General features: G+C 55.7%; 1 protein-coding gene across 2 annotated transcripts in view; it reads right to left on the bottom strand.

Annotated features, from left to right (window-relative positions):
- Nucleotides 1-12843, bottom strand: part of RBPMS2 (RNA binding protein, mRNA processing factor 2) — a 29285-nt gene extending 16442 nt beyond the window's left edge. Inside the window, exon 1 of one of the 2 annotated variants that reach the window (XM_059698537.1) lies at nt 12654-12843. In XM_059698537.1, the coding sequence (XP_059554520.1) occupies nt 12654-12740 (87 nt within the window). In that variant the 5' untranslated portion in view covers nt 12741-12843. The remainder of the gene's footprint in view (nt 1-12653) is intronic. The other variant, XM_059698526.1, reaches the window with a different exon arrangement.
- Between the last annotated feature and the right edge of the window lie 244 nt (nt 12844-13087).

The following is a 13087-nucleotide window of genomic DNA, read 5'->3' as shown; positions in this document are numbered from 1 at the left end:
AGTTCGCCTCACTCTGTGTCTGGCACTTGGGAGGCTCAACAAACTGCACGTCCACCTCACCTATCAGGTACCCCAAGCCTTTTACTTATAAGTGCCCAGTGAGGCGGGGTCGGGTCTGCAGGAGCTGGCAACATGGATGAACTGGCAACATGGGTGAGACGATCTTAGGTGGTCAGTGGCTCCTTTTCCTCTTTCCCAGGGAGGTAATATTTGAGGTGAAGGCACAATGGAGGTGAACTACAACACCCTCATTTTACAGATGAGGAAACTGGGGCTCAGAAAAGGAAGGTAACAAAGCAAGGTGACTGCACAGTCAGGATCCTTTAGGGACGGCTGGAACAGAGACATGCAGTTACTTCTCCAAGGCCTGGTCGGCTAGTCCCGTGTCCCAGGCCAGCCTTGAAGACCACTCCCATGCCACTTGCTGGTGCCAGCCTCACAGGGCCCAATGTTCATCATAAGGTGGGTGCAGACACCAACAGCTGGTTGATGCCAAGATGAAAAGACCAACCAGAGAGCCCATGTCCTGCCTATTCCACAAATTTATTATAAGAATTCATCACAGCCCTGACTGGTTTGGCTCAGTGGATAGAGCGTTGGACTGAGGACTGAAGGGTCCCAGGTTCAATTCTGGTCAAGGGCACATGCCCAGGTTGTGGGCTCGATCCCTAGTTGGGGGCGTGCAGGAGGCAGCCAATCAATGATCCTCTCTCATTGGATGTTTCTATCTCTCTATCCCTCTCCCTTCCTATCTGAAATCAAAAAATATATATTTTTTAAAAAAAGAATTCGCCGAGGCCGGTTTGGCTCAGTGGATAGAGCGTCGGACTGCGGACTGAAGGGTCCCAGGTTCGATTCCGGTCAAGGGCATGTGCCTGGGTTTCGGGCATATATCCCCAGTGGGAGATGTGCAGGAGGCGGCTGATCGATGTTTCTCTCTCATCGATGTTTCTAACTCTCTATCTCTCCCCCTTCCTCACTGTAAAAAATCAATAAAATATATTAAAAAAAAAAAAAAAGAATTCAACACAAAGTGTTTTCAGTATTTGAGGGGAGCATAAGGGACAGTTCCCACAATCCCAGGTACTAGAAGTTACCACACTTGTTTACCTGGCCCTTCTCTTTCTGTACCTCAGCCCTTCTCCAGAAGTGCCCACACAACCCAAGGGATCATATCCTTTCCATCCTGAAACACGGAAAGCAACCACAGCCCTTTTCAAATGGCCATCTTCGCCTGGCCAGGGTGGCTCAGTGGTTGAGAGTCGATCTATAAACCAGGAGGTCACGGCTCAATTTCCGCTCAGGGCACATGCCTGGGGTTGTGGGCTCGATCCCCAGTGGGGGGCCCGCAGAAGGCAACCAATCGATGATTCTCTCTCATCATTGATGTTTCTCTCTCTCCCTCTTCTTTTCTCTCTGAAATCAATATATATATATATATATATATATATATTTTTTTTTTTTTTTTAAATGGTCATCTTTAGTGGCAGGTATGAGCAGACAGTGCCAGACCACAGCCATATCCTAAGCACAAGGAGGTATGTTTGGGATGGGGTAGAGCGAGGACTGGGGGAGAAATGGAGAATCCTTAGAAGTCAGTGAAAGGAGAAACTTGCTGAGGAAGAGCTCCTCAGACGGAACCCACTGGAGGCACCCCATTTCACACGGACAAAGAACTTGGCCAGAGAGGTGTCCCGAGACACAGGACATCGCAGGCACGGCTGTGTGGCCCTCATGGTGGTCGGGAGCAGACTCAACCTTGCTGGAGGTCCCAGCCAGCACCAGGCCACTGAGGGGAGCCAACTGGCCTTTTGGCACATCTGGGCACCTGTCCAGCAAGGCTTTGGGGGCTCCCGAGGCAGCTCTTTCCTTCTGCAAGTCCTGCTGCCCATCTTCCTCTGAAGTTGCGGGGAGTGAGGGGGCAGGGGAGTCCAGCCCCTTGGGTAAGCCCACAGGCTATCACTGGTTAGCAGACTTCCTGGGGCTGGTAGGTCTCTGCTGTGGGTGCCTGGGCTCTTTCCCTCCAGCTGGTGCTGGATCTGGGGTGCCTAAGGGTTCCCTAAGGGTTCACCTCTTGACCACTCCTCACCTCCTCTACCAGTGGCCCCTGAATCTCACCCCCAGTGCTTCAGGGAGGGGCAAAAAGGCAGTACCTGAGAGGCACAGGAAAGGGTGGTCCCCCATCCACAGCCTTGTTCTTGAGGCCCCTGGGATGGGATGTCCCCTCCCATAAGGAGCCTCTCAACTGCTCTTTCTAAGCCCAGCAAGACAGAGGACCCAGGCTCCCGGGCTGCCCAGTCCTTTCCTTCGTGACAGGCAGGGGACTGCAGGTCACCGTCTAGGTTTTCCTCTCCTCTCGGCAGCCCTCTCCAGCCCAGAGGCACAGCTTAGTGTTTCGCAGGGAAAAGAGAAGTAGGAAGAAGGAGCCCTGATAAACTCATTCATATCTATGTGCCAGGGGTGTTCTTCTATCAGACAAACTGAAACCTGTTTAAAGATCTTCAGATAAAAATGAAATGAAACCAAAGCCTTCAGGAGCAAGGTGATAACACACCCAAGGCATCAGCCTCGCAGCACAGTCAAGCTTGTGTGGGCAAAACTTCCAGACAGGACTTCGATCTATTTCGCTCTGCCCAGGGGGACAGCTCTCTGGCCTCTGCACACTCTGATGGGTAGACCTGTCACTCAGGTGTCCCCAGGTCAGGCCAGCTTCCTCGACAGGGGCTGGCAGGGGAGCAGGAGGACGTGGGTGTTCTATACAGAAAGCCGCTGTGTGGAACGGGACTGGGGTACGGGGTCAGTGGGGCCTCAGAGCCCTCCCACTCAGCCAGAGGCCAGGCAAGGGTCTGGCCACTCTGCTCTTACCAGATGTGTGCTCTCCTCTGCAAGGGGAAGGACATGCCTGATGCTGAGGGCTCAGTAGCTCTAACGTGTCCCAACCTCTGGACACAAAAGACCTCCTTCATACTCGGCATTAAACACTCAACGTCCCAGTGAAGGGCGGCAGTAGGGTATTGTGGCCCAGAGGCTCCCCCAGTCCAGCTTTGATTAGAGATGGGAAGGTTAGACACGGCTTTCGAAGCCAGTGGTATGCCCCTGGGTAGGACACCCTCTTATCTTTTGACTCTGAGGGGCACCACAACCTTCTTCCTACCTTGGCCTGGTAACCCCTCCAAGATAGCAGCCTGGACTTCAGGTCCACCTGCCTGGAGGGCACACCTTTCTCCACAAAGGATGCTGAGGCAGGAAAACAGCAGGGCCACTCCCCACGCTTCCCCCACCCGACTCCCAAATAAATGCCACAGGTCCACCAGGAGCGCCCTCCTCTGGAAGACGGACTCCTGCCTTCTAGGCAAATCCCTGTCCCACCAGCTAGGGTTCAGGGAAAGACACACTCGGGAAACTCGACTCCGGCAATAGAAACATTCTACCAAAGAAATAAAGACGATATTTGAACATTGATTCTTTGCAGCGATCCCTTAGCACCTCTGAAAGTTAGAATTCAGCCCGGGAAGGAAAAACTGTTCTAACTGTCCACTCCATCAAAATGTTCAAGTAATGCGCTTGCTCTGAATCCCCGCCTACTGGCTGCTGAGGAGCTCTCCCGGTGTCATCTGGATGGAAAACACCACTTCGGGAAGGGGGGTGGAATCCAAAAAGGGAAAAACAAGCCTCTCATAAGCCCCTCCCACATCCTTCCCCAGCTCCCAGCCCTCAGCAGCAACTGAAATGCTGAATATTTGAGCTGGAAGAAACCTTATTTTTAGATGAGGAAACCAAGGCCCTGGGGTCCAGCGAGCTGCTCACGGTCACCGAGCACATCAGAAGCAGACCCGGTGTCCCCAGGTGCTCACCAGTCAAAGCTCTTCTGCACACGATGATTTCACACCACCAACCCTCTCAGAGCCCAGTGGGGTCAGCCGTGGGCACCCAGGAATAGGTAGATGGCCTTCAGCTTCTGAGTGAAGAGAGCAGAAACAGCTCCTCACAGAAGGCTGATTGGGGGTCCCAGTGGATGATCCCACGGTTAATCCGAACAGAGTGAATGAGAGGGAGGTCAAGGGGAAAACTGCCAGACGGCCAGCTCCCAGCCACTGAGTGTAGCCTGGTGCCCCATTCACTAGGGGAGGTGGGGGTGGGAAGCCCCTTGAACACCTTGGACAGGACAGCTGGGCTCTTGTAGCTCCAGGAAGCCTCAACCAGGCCACCCCGCCCCCGCCAGCCAGTTCACAGGGGTTTATGGGCTGCAGCCTGCATTGTATACAGAATACAGCTTTCCTGATATAAAGGCAGTGAAGATCCTTTTTGAACTTGTACTAGCCATCATCACACCCAGCTCTGGCTTCGCCAAGGGAAAGAGACCCCACTGAGAACCAAGACAGGGGACTCAGGTTCAGCCTCCGGCTCAGCAAACAACTGCTGACCAGACATGCACACAAAAGAAAAAGAGCCTCAAACCAACTGTCGGGGAGCTTGGCCTGGAGGCCCAGCCCAGCCAGTCAGGCCTTCCCCACGGCCTGGGCAACACAGGAGAGGGGTGGACTAGCCTCAGGTCCTTCACACGCCGCCTTCTAAGATACCTGGGAAGCAGGTGTCCTCCACTGGCTCAGAGTTTAAACACGTTCCTTCTGTCCACAAGGAAACAAAGGAAGTGGTGATGAAGGGGCTAGAGAAGGAGAGGGTAGGAGAGCAGAAGTCAGAAGCCAGGCCCTGGCCAAGTTGAGCCTGAGGGTTTGAGAGGGGTCCCTGCTGGAGCAATATTGGGGTTGCCTAACAGAAAGCTCAGGGCAGTCACACCCTCCCAAGCGGAGATCTTGTGGCCAGGATTTTTCTTTTGAGTGTGTGTGTGTGTGTGTGTGTGTGTGTGTGTAGGGGGTAGGGTGGGGGCTGGGTTCTGCTTGGGTTCCACGCTTAAGCTTGGCACTGGCAGGTCGCGCCTACCCCTCCCGAGGGAAAGAAGTCCCTCTGAGCGAGGCCACTTGACGAGAGGTGGATGGAATGTGGCGACATGGCCCGCAGATCCAGGACTTATAAGGGCTGAACACAGCATAGGACTAAAGAGCAAGCAGATACAGCCAGACAGTGAATGGGAACCCAGACGCACACGCTCCCAGAGCCCCAATGCTCCCTCGTTTCCTCCAAGGAGCTCTGGGCCAGGACGCCGACAATGCCATCGAACAGCCAGATCTGGCGTGAAGTCCCAGGCTTAGGACCTGCCCCTGCTAATTACAGCCCAAATCACTCATTATCAGGGCTTGGCTCTCAGGCCCCATCTGGGCAGCACGTTATGGCTTCTAGTTTTTTCACACTTACCATTGGCATGTGAGCCTGGCAGTCCTTCCATGTGATAGGCAGTGTGGTGCTGGCCCATTTCATAGATGGAGAAACCAGCTCAGGGATTAAATGCCTGGCCAGCCAGTGGCAGGGCTAGGGATCAAGTCCAAGTGGCCTGGGAAGTTGGGGGTCTTCCCCTATAGCCTGCAATGTGTCCAGGACTGTGTGTGTGTGCGTGTGCGTGTGCGTGTGCGTGTGCATGTGCGTGTGTGTGTGTGTGTAGGAGTGGGGAACTAAGCTGGGATGGTAAGAAATTCTCTAAAGGGAGGGCATGTATATATATTTTTTTTGTTGGGCTGGCTTGTCTAGTGTTCAATAAGAAGACTTCAGACCTCACACCCCAAGCTAATTCTAGCTCCAGGAACAGGCTTACCGTCTTAGAAGCACACTTGGTCAGAGCCTATTATGAGCACCAGCCTACACCTCACCTAGGGAACCAGACCAAATAGCATGAACTGCGCCATGCAGATGACTCGCTGCTATGTCCAGGCACCTGCTTTCCATTTGGTTCCAGACAGAGCCAGGGTCCAAGGCTTTCCGAGGGGCAGACTCACAGGGCTTCCAGAATGGAGGGCCCACGGGTGAGGCTCCCTCCCCTTCTGCACCATACACCTCCCATCCTTCCTGGTGTTGTGCGGTTGGCCAATGCAGATCTACTGCTTGTCCCCTGTACTTGGCACCATTGTCACGCACCACCCCGCAGATTCAAAGCTTTGGCCTAAAGGAATCTTATACCCCACCCCCAGCTCCAAAATCAATACCTCCAACCCTTACACCATGTGATGTTATTTGAGTGTAAACAGGCCGTACTGGGAACACAGCACTGAGCCCAACACACTGCCCATCATCTGACTCAGGTAGATGATGCCTGACAAGAGATGTTTCCTAATGTAATGCTCCTGTTGAGAGAGGGTCTCTGTTCGGGGATGGAAGCTGCATTCTGGCCTGAGCTCCCCTGTCACAAATACATCAGGATCCCTCCATTCCCAGCTGTGCCTGGATATGACCACAACTATCCACCGAGGACAGGGGCCAGCCTGGGCAGTTCTCAGCCTTCACAGCGACAAGGGTTCTCAAAAATGGCTTCAGGCGCTATTCCAGTAACCTCTCCTGACCCCCCACCCCCATCCAGGTAAAAGCCCAGACCCATTCGGGAGGGGGAGGTCGGCTCTTCCCAAGAGGAGCGCGATACTGCAGACACGTGTCCCATGCCTGGTCCCGGTCGCCCTCCCCTGCCTCCCTGTGAGTCCAATAGGCAGGCGGCCTTGATGACTTGTGACAGCCACAGGCTTCTGCTCAGCCAGCCATAAATGACTACAGGCCATGGCAGACGGGCCTAGGCTGGCCCTCGCGCTACACACATCCCCTGTGACACTCCAGAACCCCCAGCACACAGGGGGCTGTCTTCAGGATAGGAGGGCCCACCGGAACTGCCACCGGTCTGGCCTCGGCACATCCTGGAAACAACCTTACTCTTTCCATCCAAGGGCAGAACAGAGGAAGCAGCAGAAAGCCAAGGAGCCTGTGCCTGTCCCGGGCAGACAGACAGGGTTCTGGCATATGAAGCCTCTTGTCTACAGCTCCCGCCTCACAGCAGCATGGTTCCTGAAGTATGGCGGATGGGCCCTGCCACCGCCTCGCGGCTTTGCCAGGGGCGCGAGGACCCTTCTGAGGCTGCCACGGTCAGGGGCTGGCGGGGGAATTCTAGCACTCTCCTTCAGCTCTGAATAACGAGAGGTGGGTTGCCCTTGACCAGGCGTGCAGTGGTCAGGGCAGGCAGGAAGGCTCCTCCTCTTCTCCACCTCTCAGGGCTGCCTGGAGGTCCAGGGGAAAGCATGAGAGCAAAAGGCTCAGCATCCGGCAGGTTCATGCCTTGCCTCTATTTACAGTGGTCACCAGCTGCCCACTGAAGATGGGGATGAGAAGTCAGATGTGCAAACACGGACTGAGATTTTGAAGCAGGTTCTTACTGGGGGATGGGGGGGGGGGGGGCAAACTAGGCTGGCTGTCTGTGTTTAGGGAAGGAGAAGATAAGGAAAACCAAGAGTGTGTGTGTGTCCCCCACTCCCAACTGACAGGTAGTCACTTTAGAGCAAGCATGGTTTCTTTAGTTAAGATGCCTAAAGTCGCAGAGTACCAAGGGTGTATGAAGACAGTCAGCCCTGGTACAGGCAACAGGAGAGCATACTGTCTGCAGAGAACTGAAAAATAAAAATGACTTGGCCTGGTTTTTATTATCCTGAGATGGCAATTCTAAACAATAACTGTGATAAAACATTCCTCCTGCAGGGGCCGACAGCTCCCCTCACCCAACCTTGGGATGCCACGAGACCAAAGTGAGCTAGCCTGGGGCCAGTCTCTGAGCTTCTATTGAGACCCTGGCATCACCCAAAGCTCAGGCTTCAACAGCTTTAGTTGCAAGACCTTTTCTCCCCCTGTCCCCAAGTCTCACCAAAAACCCTAATAACAGAACAGCAGGTATAGTGTGGTGAACAGCAACGCTGGGTTCAAATCCCAACTCACCCACTCACTAGCTGCGTGCGAGTTATCTAACCTCTGTGTCTACTCCTCGTTTATGAAATGGTGATGATGATGTAAGTAATTCACAGGCTGTGGTAAGAGTTGAAGGAGTTCAAATGGTAAAGTGCTTAGAGCAATGCCTGGCACAAACACTATATACGGGCTCACTATTATTAGAACAGCCTCTCCCATAGGTTATTTGAGCGGAGGCGACACATCCATAACACCCAGGAAGGAGAAGAGCCTGATCTACTGGAGTCTGCCTGAATCCACTTGCCTGGGCCCTGTTTCCAGGTAAAAGCCCAGACGCATGGATGCCTCTCTCCCCTTAAACCAGTGGTTCTCAACCTTCTGGCCCTTTAAATACAGTTCCATGTTGTGGCTCAACCATAAAATTATTTTCATTGCTACTTCATAACTGTAATGTTGCTACTGTTATGAATCGTAATGTAAATATCTGATATGCAGGATGGTCTTAGGCGACCCCTGTGAAAGGGTCGTTCGACCGCCAAAGGGGTCATGACCCACAGGTTGAGAACTGCCGCCTTAAACTAATAAAAGCCTGCAGACAGAGCACCAAGCAGCCCCAGATTCTGTCAAATGCTTTTGATGGCAGAGAAAAAAAACAGGGAGGTGCCCAAGTGCACGCTGGACCCAGAATTCCTTCACACTCACCTCAAGTGCTAACCCTGGACGTCCTGCCAGGGGCTAGGGGTGTGGCTGGCTCTTAAGAGACCGCTGGAGGACACATAATGGACCCAGGGGTACCAGGCCTGGACCCAGCTATAGTAAACACAATGGACAAGATGAGGGTGAGAGGACAGCAAGAGACCAAGGCCAAGTCAAACTGTCACCCCCTTAGCTGCCATTAATCGGTCTTTCTATAGTTTACCATCAGGCTAACATAAAAATGTCTTTAACTAAGAAAACAACAACAAAAAAGTCTTTAACTTTTGGAAACTCAAACATCCGCCCCCCCAACCCAAGATTCCAAATTCTACCCTTCCCTTAGGGGGCCCCCAATGACTAATTACTATAACTTAGTATTACCTTGTATTATGAAAGTAAAGTCTCCATTTTCAAAACAGAATGTTTACAAACCACACACACCCCTCCCCATAAACACTATACCACCTAGCCATCCCTCAAGAATCCCTAAAACAGGACATGTTTGGGTCTGAGGTTGAACAGCATTGCAAGCCAGTCCTGAGCAGGCTTCATGTGCTGTATTACCTCACCTTCTAGAGCTTGGGCACTAGGCATGACCTGCCTGGGGTAGAGTATTGAGACTGACACTTAGCTCTTTCCCTTCAGACCCTCCGCTTAATTCCTCTTTGCTCTCCTGAGCTTTCAAAGGGTATCAATGCTTCTAACACATCTCCTTCCCTAGAGGCAGAAAAATACCAATGTCCCCTGAAGGTTGCATGAGCATAATATGCCCCCCAATAATGTTGTAACATGGCAAACTTCTGGTAATCATCCAAGCAAGCCATGAGGTTCCACAATCAACCTCCACTTTTATACAAGCTACTAGAGGCCCGGTGCATGAATTCGTGCACAGGTGGGGTCCCTCGGGGTGGCCTGTGGAGATTGGGCCCCAGCTCATGCCCCCAGCCTCACAGCCCCATCTGGCACCCTGCCTTGGCCTGGTGCTGCCCCCTCACCTGCTCCACCATCCTGCCTGTGGGGCAACCGATTGGGGCCAGGGCCCCTGCTCCCTACCCCCCACCGCCACAGCTGGTTGCAGTCTGCGGGGCTATCAGTTGGGGCCAGGCCCCCAACCTGGCTCCCTCAGTACCTGGGACCGGGCAGCAGCCCCACCCCCCGCCACTGGTTGCTGTCTGTGGGGCAATCAGGCCCTGCTTGCACCCACCTTGGTCTGGCGCCGCCTACTCTCCTGCTCCACCATCCCGCCTCGATCCCGCTCTCGACAGGGCCCATCAGACCCATCAGGGCTGGCAGCACCTCCACTGCCACCCCATGCCAGAACCACATCACCTACGCCCACCATGTTCTGCACCGTCCCCTGGTGGTCAGCGCACATCACAGCCAGGGGACTGCCCAAGGGGACAATTTGCATATTAGGCTTTCATTATATAGGATTCTCTCTTTTTGGAATGCCTTTCCCACCCTCACTGGTCTAACAACCTCCTACTCAGCCACATCTCAGGGAGGGCAGACCTCGTCACTTCTCAGTGGCACCACCCTATCACTTGCTGATATCCCCTTATTTTATCTACCATTGTATTCAACATTCCGTCACTTCCTGGCAAATCCTTCTCACCCCCCAGTCTGTGATCTTCCATCTATATTCCTGACTCTAGTCCAGAAAAGGAACCTAATATTAATGATACGGATGAAGCCCCCATGGGTAAGGTGGGCAACCAGGGAGAGCCCAGGCTATAAAGACAAAGCAGTTGTCCAAGAGTCCAGGCTACAGCAAGATGAGCAGCCCCACTGAAACCCCATCCTGGAACCATGAAAACACACCCTTCTCCAGTGATCTAACACCTTTAGGAATTGAGGTCTTATGTGGGCCAAGTAGGATTCCTCGATTTTCTAGGGTTGCTTTAGTTAACCTCCATAGTCAGCTGGGGAGAGCCAGCCTAGGTCAGCCATGAGAGTAAACCCTACTGCTAACGCAGATTCCCTAGGGGGTGGCTCTTAGGGGTGGCAGAACTAACCACCTAGGGGGCATCTATGCTAAAGGGAAGGAGTCCAGTTCCAGCTCAACCCACCAAGCTAAGATGGAACCCCAGCAAGAAAGCTCTTCGCCCACTCACTGTTCAGAAGGCTAATCAGGGAAGGGGGCCAATCCTTGTGCTTACCTGACCAGACAGACACTGGCCTCCAGGAGAACCCCAGAGCCCTCCGTTTTAGATCTTTAAACAGGGCCCTCCACCAATACCAGCTGCACTGACTCCCTGAACTCTTACAGTGCTGTGGCCACCTCCACCCGCAAGGAGTAGCAAGGATTCCACTTCTTGAGGATTCTGCCCTCTCTCTCAGAAAAGGCACTTAGAAAAAGTGACCAGTACCTGAAATGTTTTCTCCAAGACGCGCCTGGCCACATGGTTCACCCTTCCCACCTCGAAGCGGTAGGTCTGAGGGCTAGCCCAGCCTCTTGGGCAGCGTGAGGTCCCTGCTTAAGTCAACCCCAGCAGAAGTGGCATTCTGGGTCCTGTCCAGCTTCGTAGGAGACAGCTTTTCTCCCTCAATTTCAGCCCACGGAAGGCCAAGCAGAGGCCCCACACACCAGCAACCCTGTCACCCTCCCCCAACTCTAAGGGGCAGATTCTGAACAACCAGGTGGAGTCAGGATGGGGTTAAGGTCCGAAACGCCAAGACCTGTGGGCATCAAGATCCAAGGAAGACAAGACCTTCAGGAGCCAAAACAACCCCACCACACTAGAGCCCACACCACACTAGTGGGCCGATGTCAGGGCCTCCCTTGCCACACTCAGAGTGAAGAGTTGTGTATCCCGCTTCCCTCCCCCCAACTCCCACCCTCCAAAAAAAAGCAGAATTTAGACCTAGATTCTCCAGATGTCATGCCATTGGTGGACTGGGGCTGGCAGCAGGCTCTGAGTTGCTAAGAGTGGGAGCCGGCAGTGTGACCCTCCCACCATCCCTCCCACTTGGAGGAGCCCAGCCCAGCAGTGGGGCTGTGGCCGCCATTCTGCACCAAACCTATAGCACGGCCAGGCCGTTGGCAACATCACTGGAATGGAGGGGGTAGCAACACCAGCCCCCACCAAGGGGCTCTGCGGTTTCTCCCCCAGACCAAGGGGAAGGGAGCTCAGGATGGATAACTGGTCCTTGGTTTCCTGGGCAAGAGCATGGCAGGGTGGGGCAGGAAGGGTCTCTCGGCCCTGGAGTGACACAGCAGCGGCCCAGGTCCTTCAAGGGAGCTGCAAACCCTGTCCCCTTGCCACACCGGTTTTTGTCTCTGCGGCCCCTTGTCTCCATCCACTGATAGCCAAATCCACCACCGCACCCCCCACATCCTCCCTGATTTCACCATCCCATTAACCACCCAGCTGCTGGAGGTTCCACGAAGCCACCTCATACTCCCAAGTCTTAGCACATGGCTGGCGGACCAGATAACGTCGCCTCTGCTTTCGGAATCCATCCAGGCCAGCCCTGGGGTCCTAGCTTGGCTGCCTGGGCAAAACCGAAGGGAGGCCAACTGGGAAGTGTCTTTAGGCATCGCCTTCCCAACTCTAATTAACTGCCGGCTGACCTCTTCGCCAGAGCCCGGTTCTGGGGCTGTGAGGGAAGCCCGTGCACCCGCCACCACCACCAGCTCTAGTGAACCACGGTGACGGCGTCTGCCCCGGGCCTCCAAGGTCACGGGAGGGGTCAGGGTGGAGAGGGCACGGGACGGTGCCGCCCGCCCGCCGCGCTAATCCCGCTCAGCTCCTTCCAGCCGAGGTGGGAGTCCGGGCCCTGCGGGGAGGCGCCGGGAGGAGAGCAGCCAGTCGGGCCGAGCGCGGAGGACTAGGGACGCGCGGGCAGGAGGCGTGGGGCGGCCGTGGTGCCGCTCGCCCACCGCGGGACGCACGGACCGCGGCCGGCGCACGGCCCGCCCCAAGCCCCGGAGGGCGGGGAGACAATGCCCGCCCGGCGGGGCAGTCCAGGCCGTGCGCCCCCGCCCGCCGGACACGGGCTGCTCCTCCCCGGTCGAAGGGCAGCGGCGGGAAGGCTCCGGGAGCGATGGCCGGACCGGCCCGGCGCGCCCTCTCTCCCGCCCACCTCCGCGCGCACTTCACCCGACCAGTCCCGGGACGCAGACCCACCTCCTCCTCCAGGGTGCCGCCGGAGCCCGAACCCGTGCCGGTGCCGGTGCCGGTGCTGTGCTCGTCGTCCGGCTTCAGGTTGCTCATGGTGCGGGGGGGTGGGAGGGGTGACGAGAGGAAGGGAACGCGGAGGGCGAGAGCGGCGCCGGCCCCGGCGAGGAGGTGGGAGGGGGCGCGGTGAGCGGTGCGCTCCGGGGGTGCGGGGCGGGGTGGCGGTGGGGGGCGCGCGGGGCGGTGAGAGGGGCGGCCGCCGCGTCGGGCCGGGGTCACATCAAGTTTGGCGGGTGCGGGAGGCGGGGAGGGGGTGCGGCGGGGGAGGCACTGCGAACCGGAGCCGAGCCGGAGTGGCCGCCGCCTCCGCCTTTTCACTGCGACCGCCGAGTGCGCCCGCGGCGGCGGCGGCGGCGGGGGGCGGGCGCCGGGGGAGGGGGCGG

Source organism: Myotis daubentonii, chromosome 1 (assembly GCF_963259705.1).
Source record: "Myotis daubentonii chromosome 1, mMyoDau2.1, whole genome shotgun sequence".
NCBI classification, from domain to species: Eukaryota; Metazoa; Chordata; class Mammalia; order Chiroptera; family Vespertilionidae; genus Myotis; species Myotis daubentonii.
The sequence above is the reverse complement of the archived record's forward strand: the minus strand, read 5'-3'. Positions and strand labels throughout refer to the sequence as shown.